We start from the raw sequence: 9,124 nt of genomic DNA, 5'->3' as shown, positions 1-9,124 counted from the left end.
GTTGCCTAACGTCACGAAATCAACTTTTGCTTTGTTTTCTGGCAGCTTCTTGGCCGTGTAATTACGATGGAAATCTGATCGTGCGCGAGCTATGTGCCTAATGACGTCGACAGTCGACGTAAGTGGTCTGTACCTTGGCGCCCGAGGGCATATGTACCCCATTGCTCCACCCCCTTTAGGCTACGCCTCTGAACAGTGCGCAGAATATGAACACGACGCGGCACTGGGATAAAAAGGCCCCCAAAGGATGCAGAGGGCCTAAAAGATTATAAATCGATCCCAAAAGGCACATACACGGTGATACTAATCATATCCCAAATGTATGTGGGCCTATGTATGTTTATTCGTCTCGTAATAGTGAAAAATATAAATAAATTGACAATTATTAATATTTGAGACGGGATGCATGCACAAGACCTACTGGCCTAAACACAAATGTGCGTCATTCACCACTTTTGAAATGAATCGTTTATTGAGGAATTCCGATTCCTGACAGTCAGCTTCGTTCAGAACAAGAGATCACCAAACAGCGAAAAGCCATTTAACACGAAAGTGACGTATAAAATATGTTTTCATTCGATATTCAATCTTTAACGCATCATCAGTTGGTGATTAAAATGACACAGCAAAATTTTGCATTTTATGGTAGCCTACGTGAAGGAATGTGGAAATATAAGTAATAACCTTCCTCCAGTACTGAAAAAATGAAATCATTTAGTCAAATTCGATGAAAAACTATATTCTCCCGAACAAACAATCCCTAGATCCCTTTCGTGTCCAATGACAGAACCTCGCCGCCGACCCCGTCGTTCTTTTTTTGGGCGATTTTGAAACGCCAATCCCGCTCTTCCTCTAATGAGCTGAAAATATGTAATTTCAGTCGTATTTTGGTTATATGATTACCCTGCGTGGATTCCTGCGGGTGATATTTATGAGCGAAAGGATTGCTGGACCAATCGCTCACGCTACTGCTTATCGGTTATGGATTCATTACTCCACGATGTTCACGATCTAAAAATGAATGACTGAATTGTCATGGTTACGTACTGTTTATGTGACCTTCTTTCGCATGAAACGGCAACTGTTTGGTACGTACCAACTGCCAGGTCGCCTTGACCTAACTACCTATTGCTTTATTTATGAAATAATATATTTAGTTCGACTTATTCTATTTATTACGTTTCGTTAGACTTCCTCAAGGATGTCGCCTCTCGATAACTAGTTTTGATATTCGGCGTCTCCTATCACCCTGAAATGCGATTTTTTATATTTCCGTTAATTTTTGTATGTATCGTTCGTATTTTCAGCATGGTGAAGAAATAAATCACTGCTCACTGACCGTTTTTTAATCCCATACATCGACATGAACCAATAACCAGACGAAACGCCTCGGCACAGAACTCCTAAAAATAGTGCTGATAACATATCAATGGCGCTTCAACAGTATCTCGTTATTGTCAAAAAATCCCATCTTTCACACAACTAATAGCTCACAGTCTTGAAGTAATCAGATTCATTTCTATATTAAATCAGAAAATATTATTCCCCTTCCTTTTTGAAAAACAAAAAATTATCTTGGAAATATCTGTGGCCGTGGGTAAAAATACCACATTATCTACATACCATGCACGATCTAATGTTATATTCCAAACAAATTATTTACACATTGAAGAGAAAAAAATTAAGTGCGTAAAATAATAAAATATGGATTGGACAATTCTTTTATAAGTGACTATATTCCAGGAAAACTATCCAAAAAATTTTCCATGAAACTCTGGTTTGACATCTTTTTTAAGTGAACAAAGTGGCAGCTGTTTCCAGGCTCATTCACCGCAAATAAAGGAGCAGTTGGCCTAAAATTGGATTATATAACTAACGCAGTTTTGGAATGGGGATGCGAAAATCGCTTCGAGGAATCTAACACAAAAGTGAAAAAAAATGTTTTGAGATAGTATATATTTTTTTTCCCCAAACTTCTTTACCCTTTTATTTATCGTATTAAAACGGTAATATGAACATTTATCCAAAATTCTCAAATTTTCGAAAACTCAAGTAATAATACCGGTGTTTCGTTTTGGACTCCTTGGCACATTGTATGTGATGTTTAATATATGTGCAAAGGGAGAATTCTAAAATTTCTAATTACCAAATGAGACCCTAACAGCTAACGGGTCCAGCCAGAGGTCATAATACATGAGTTTTTAAGAATCTAGAAGGTCTAAAAATAGTTTCAATATACGAAAACTGGCTATGTGTGATACAGATAAATGCTTCCTTATGCATTACAAAAGATATGGGGGCAATCTGCCTTCTTGTAGATATGCTCAAATTGATAACCAATATCTTGACCAACGTTTTGATATCCAGTTTGTTTTGAACTTTTGAGCGCATCTTAGGTGATGTTTACTATACGTGCAAGACTCATCCAAGAGAAATTACCACAAAACAGAAAAATTGATGAGAGAATACACATTAAATACAAATATATAGACTGGCTTGGAGTAACATAATGGCGACAAATATACGGACATTTATAAGCAAAAATGCTCAACAGAAGGGCCCAGTTCTACAATAAAACGAAAGAGTACAGGTGGAAGGTTTTAAAGTAACCATATCAAGAGATTTATATATAGGGTGTCCATAAAGTCTTGAAATTTTTTAAAATTGAAAGGGAATTTACCGATACCATATATTGTTTTGGCTCTCACAGATGTATTAAACGAAATAAAAATACTTGAACAATTACAGATTAAAAAACAACAAACCTGGTTAAGATATATTGAGTACTGACTTCATAACAAAATTGAAACTGCAAAGGGACTTTATGGACGCCTTTTATTGTACCTATCCTTGACAAAGGCCCAAATTAATAGCACTAGATTCAATATTTGAAAAGGTTTGCTGAAAACAAAGTTGAAAGAGTTTGACCTCTGATACATTATTAAGATGTACCATATTTGCTCGTTTTGTAGCCCGGGCCCATATTTTTTTAACCAACTCACTAACCGGGCCCTTATTCAAGCACGGGCGCTTGTTATTTTTAAAGTAAAATTATACACAAAATATATTGTCATTTCCAGTTCTCAAGTACGATTTAAACGAGAATAACGAAAATTTTGACTTTTGGACGCCTAAGGCGTGAGTGTTATCTACCGGCGCTTAAAATTTAACAGCGTTGTGACGAAAGCGCTTCTCATTTGCTATTGTTCTCTACCACTGAGAGATCAGCTTTTACATCGGGCGGGTATTCGAGCACCGGCCCTTATTTATTTTTTATGTTCTGTTCACACGGGCGGGTATTCAAACAGGTCCTTAATCAAGATCGGGCGGTAAAACGAGCATATACGGCATATAAGCTTATCGGCGCTCCAGAAGTATGTGTACCAATATGGAGGTAACTGATTTTGTTCGCCTACTTCACATCAAGTTGTTAAAGGGACGGAAGCCTATGGGCAGTGGGTATATCCACTTGGCTAACACAGACAGTCTTCGAACTCGTAATACAACTAAAATGAGGAAAGTCGGAATAAAATTATGACCTAACCCTAACCAGGTACACATACTACGGGATGTACCAGTTTATCTTTGTGGCATTGGTGTCAGTGGCAAGGAGTCGATTTGTCGAAGTTTAGAAAAAATTGGAAAATTACTGATATATTTTCAAGCGACTACACAGATGTTATGAGCTGTTATCTTAGTACAGAGTGACTTGTACAAGCAACTGGCATACTAAGAACGCTACAACTTATATAGTTTATCCTTGTGGTAGAGGTGCCAGTAGAGAGCAAGTTAGTTTTTTGATGAGGGGAGACTTTGTTTAAGCAAATTTGCTCAAAAAAAGGGCACGAGAACTCAACTAAAACTGAAGAGTACTGATAGAAAGATTTCAAGAAACTACTGACACACTAAAAGAGCTACATAACGTTTATCCTTGCGGGAGAGGTGTCAGTAGAGAGCAGTTTACAGTTTTTCAATAAAGGGAGTTTAACTCGCCATCCAACTTTCTAATTCTCTTAGTTCATCATCTTCGTTCTTTTCTTTCTTGGCGGGAACGGCGGGGAGCGACGAAGTCGGGACTTCAGGAAGGTCACTAGGTGTCCCTACCGCGAGTAATTCCTTGTCGAGATCTTCCTGTTCTAACTCTTCGAGTTCCGCTAGAAGTTCATCTTCGTCAACATCCGTTCCAAATCCAACCTGGAAAAATTAGAGATTTTGTTTTAATTTTCTATTCAATAGAGTTTGAAAAATACTCATTAAAGAGACTCATATTTTTGCGAAGGTACACACTCAAATGTAAAAACGACTCAGTTTTGAGTGAAATTACGGTCATCCCCCAGAAATAACAGGGACTAATCTCTAAGAAAAAATTGATTTATACTTTAATTTCTATTCAAGATCATTTGAAAATGACTCATTAAAGAGACTCATATTTTTACAAAGGTAGAGAAGATCCAGTTTTGGGGGCTCCAGAAGTATGTGTACCAATATGGAGGTAGCTGAACTCTTGTGGCCCCCGAGTATACAGTAAACTCACCGGTCATGAGAGGGTGTGACCTTGTCAGTGACATTAAATAACAGTGGAGATTCTCAATTGGAGTGAAAAAGGGACTTGATGAAAAACACATAAAGCGTTTGACGGTGTCGTTGACACGATGACTAAGGTAGTCTTTCGTGCCCCGAATCAATTACAGAAATATTGTATGTCTCTTTATTTCAATTGACTTTCTGTTACCATTTTTTTATTACTTGTGTTGGTACAGTATTTCATGCACAATGGAAATAAAATATCTGGATCTGACTCACCAGCCCTGAGAGGGTGTCACTTACGGTTGTGTGTCACAGTCTTTAACCAAAAACATAATAAGGGTAAACATACATCAAATTAACTGCAACTAAACATTGCAGAAAGCTACTGGCGGTCAATTGTACACCAACAAATGGCTTGGCAATGCTGGATTGGAAGGATTCCAACCTTTCTACTAAATTTTGTGAAACAGCAATCTAGCATCGTATAAAAAGATTTAAACTCACCGGCCCTGAGAGGGCGTCACTAATCTCTTGTGCGACCTCTTGCTGTTCAGCGATGTCATCCATAACGTCGTGAACATCGTCTGCTGACATGTTACCATGTGCCTGCTTCAGTGCCTTTGCTCCTAGTTGCATATTTTTGAATGTTTGGGCGTTCGCTTCTGCCTCTTGTAACGCCTCGACTTGGAACTCAATGTTTGATAATGTACCGTCCACTTGATTTAACTGCTTTTCATATCTGAAAAAAGAAAGAAATTTTAATTTGTGTGTAGTATTACTTCTAAACTTTACTTATTTAATATCATTGTAATATACAGGGTGTCCAAAAACTGTTGCCTGATTCAATGGGAATAATAATTAACATTTCTTTGTCTTTTATTAATACGGAAGTTCTTGAGCTTGTAGTTCCCATTCATCATACAATAAAATTTATTTAAACTTACAAACAGGCAAAATTTTTTGGAAGCTCCCATATATTTACGCACACCTTATAAAATATTCAAACTGCACAAAATCAAGACCTTTTAAAAACTCAACAACAAACAGAAACATGTTTTTGCCCGCAGTAACAAGGAATGAAGAGTTTCAAAACAATAGAGGGAACAAAGATTGGAAATGGTTGGAACCACTGACATATGGCGAACGAGAATGGCATTATAATCTCTTTCCACAAATGAGATTTACATATTTATCCCAAGGAGAGAAGGTCGATAAGACGGCTTAATCATATGACGCACCACGGCTTCTTGTCCGGTTACAATTCCATTCGGATATAGGATTATTTAGCCAGTTATTTGTTTTCAGCAGCATGGACTTGGTGGTGGAGGCCGTACCCGACCAGTGGATACGTGAATGAGAAGTCCAGCAAACATCTCGCATATAATAAATGCCAAATATGATTCAAACCTGCGAACCCACGCATAGTAATCAGAATTGGGGTGGCGAGAGTATTCTTAACGCTTAGCATGATGCGGCACACCATCGAGCAGAGAAATAATTACGCTGTTGTTCAAAATATATCTTGTTTTGTCTGAAGAAGTTAGACTATGATCTAACAATGAATAGCGCACAACTATATTTGCTATTCCATGGAAAAAGATTATGTTATTCTTATTTATCTGTAGTTTATAATACTATCTCGTGCAAGCATCCTTGTGGCAACTGACACATAGAGATTCGAAGTAGAAACTAAACAAGGAGAAAAAATCTGCAGTTCAGTACGCAACACCCTAGTATGTATGTTTATTCGTCTCAAAAAATCAATATGGGAGTTAGCGATTATCAATACTGAAGAACCCCCCCTGATATCAAGAAAGTTTAAAAAGCACGAACCTTTTCTTTCGTTTTAAAGCCGTCAAAGCAAGTCTTTTATTTTTCGTTCCATGTCTCCTCGCTGTTTTCAATTCCTCTTCCATTTTCTTTTCTAAATACTCCGATTTCTTTTCCAGCATTTCCTGAGTTTCTTTCAGCCTTTGTATTGCTTCGGCTTTCGACGGTTGCTTTGCTTTTCCGCCACCAAATAACTTCGCAAATCCACTCATTTTTAAAATAATTATATTTAATTATTCTGATAAATGGACATTGGCAAAACTGTGTTATTAAGGTCATGGTCGCATTACTCCCAAGCAATTTCGGGAAATGACCCATGGACTAAGAATGCACTGTTCCTGTGGGGTGCGATAATGCGAGTCTTCTGCTCTGAGACACTGTAAACAGTCATATATCACTGGTACTCTAATTCAATTTTGGTATTGTATTAGATTTGTGATAAGAATGGAAAGTATTTCATCTTTTCGTTATTTACATATGTGAATATTGTTAAGTTTTAAAGCCATGGTTTTAAAGAACTGTAAAAGTGAAAGAAGGTTTGGAACCACTGCCAGACACTGGGTAGATTAGATTCATCAGAGTCAAGTCCAAGCTAATTCTGTAATTTCAGGATCTTCAGGATTTCAGGACGTTACGGTCAAAAAGAAATATGTGGACATTGAATTACAGTAGGGCACAGTTCCCTGATGTCTCAATATTCCAGTATTCTGTTCAATAAAACAAACACTTCATTTGTCGCAGAAATGAGGGTGTCTGGCACGAAGGCGAACGCATAAGATCAGGCTATGTTTGTTTTAATAATAACATCCATCGGTTGTGATGTGTGTCAGCCATCACTTGACCAAAATTCTCTCCCGCTTTTTCCTTTCTGATAAAAACTCAGCGGTTTTATTTTTTTACTCCTGTAAATGGATTATTTTTTTCCGAGAAATCCAACGATGATGGTTTTAAATTATGCTTCCATTTAGTTTATTGCGCAGTAGTAGCGATATGTCAGTATGTTGACGCCAGGCTGTATCGTAATGGAGTGGTTTGCATTCACAGCTATATTTGATGTCTTTAAGTATGGGGATTACTCTTGAAATCGGTAAAACTGTGTGTACTTCAGTTTTATCTTTTTACCATATCATATGTTAAATACAGTCTGTACCATAATCTAACAACAAACTGTAATAATCGTTTGCAATACTTCAGGGACCAAAAATTTTACCTCTTCTTTCAGTGCAGCAGTACGGTTCCGGTAATTAAAAAACCCGATACTGCGATACCTAACTGCAGAAGTCAATATTTAAGATTGAAAAAAACCTTATTTATAACCTTGGTAATCAACATATTCCTATTCCCCGTTGTCCTACCTTAATTAATTATAATTACTTATACTGTTACTTGTACCTTTAAATACTCATTACAATCTGGACTATATTTTGGCAATAATAGGCTCTAGTTTGGGGAATGAAGTGGTCTAGCCCAGTGGTTCCCAACCTTTCTACCCTGGCGGACCGGTAAAATTAAATTAAATGTACTCGCGGACCGGCAAATAATTGAAAAGACCGGAACAGAAAAGAATAACATATATTTGCGTAATATAATGCAATGTCGGGCACTCGGTATGCTTTTAGATAAAAAAAAAGGCACACTTAAAAATATCATATAATGTGCCGGCCAAAAATTGAAATGGGTAAAACATGAATATATTTGCGTAATGAAATGCAGCGCTGGGCACCCATTATGAATGTAAGAAAGGCACACATACAACATCTCACATGAAAAACATGTAGATGCCACTGCAGTTGATCGACGCATCAAACAAATTGAATTTACATCACAATGACAAAGTCGTCGGTGACTTGGCACCAGGCTCAAAATCCAACTGTGCCTGCTCAAAATACTGGAAAAGATCTCAGCGGCCCGTGCTTTTTTGCGCGTCTTGTGACCACCTGCAGGGTCGGAACAAGTAGGCCTACATATCTTACTGGAATATTACACTGTTTTTAACTGTTTTCGGGTTTAAACAAAGAAATATGCATAACGTTTTATATGGATGGTAATGTTAATTAGGAAAAGCATGCTGAACAGAAAAAGTACGCGTGCCGATTTTTGGGTTTCTGAATCTTGCGAGATTTGATGCCGCGCATTCGCGATGAATCGAAGCCGAAAAAGCGAAAAGTGTGATTACTCGGCGCCAAGATGTCGTGAAAGAAGTCGCCAATATGACGGCGGAAGAGAAATTGCGTAATAAACTAACGTAAACTCGTCTTCGGTAAAGCAATTGAGACGGCATAAAAACAACGAAATTTCTCGCGGACCGGCAAAAAAACTTTGCGGACCGGCACCGGCGGTTGGGAACCACTGGTCTAGCCCACCTCTTCATGCACCCAATCCTGACAACTTTGGTTGGGCATTGTTGGCAATTGACTCTAACTATAATCAGCTCGGCAATATATTTTTCATAAAAGTTTATCTCCACTGTTCACTCCCATTTATAAAATCTATCAATTCGGCAGTGGCAAACGTTATAAATTTATTAATACATGGTGTGGCAAGTAATTTTTATTTATTTATTTTTTTTAACTACCCGTATGTAATTTATAACTTCTGTATGATTGTGTGTGTGGGTGCGTGTGTGAAATATTTCCATTATTTTAGGTGAGTGAACACGTACCACTTCTTCTTGGCAAAACCTTCCATCTTGTATACATTCTGTACGTTCAAAACCTTATCTAAAGTTTTGTTTGCTCTCCTGATTTCATAATCAGTTTTTCTTTAT

The 9,124-nt window shown here is 37.5% G+C and overlaps 1 protein-coding gene across 1 annotated transcript; it reads right to left on the bottom strand.

The window, feature by feature from the left end:
- Positions 1-1,622: 1,622 nt before the first annotated feature.
- LOC120325712 (charged multivesicular body protein 4b-like) lies at positions 1,623-6,606 on the bottom strand. Its single transcript, XM_039391823.2, has 3 exons — positions 6,361-6,606; positions 5,032-5,266; positions 1,623-4,194 (listed from the first exon to the last, which is right to left on the bottom strand). Exons 1-3 carry the CDS (start codon positions 6,567-6,569, stop codon positions 3,985-3,987), a joined length of 654 nt encoding a protein of 217 aa, XP_039247757.1. The 5' UTR covers positions 6,570-6,606; the 3' UTR covers positions 1,623-3,984.
- Between the last annotated feature and the right edge of the window lie 2,518 nt (positions 6,607-9,124).

Source organism: Styela clava, chromosome 4 (genome assembly GCF_964204865.1).
Source record: "Styela clava chromosome 4, kaStyClav1.hap1.2, whole genome shotgun sequence".
Lineage (NCBI taxonomy): Eukaryota > Metazoa > Chordata > Ascidiacea > Stolidobranchia > Styelidae > Styela > Styela clava.
Note: the sequence above shows the minus strand (reverse complement) of the source record. Positions and strands in the feature narration are given on the sequence as shown.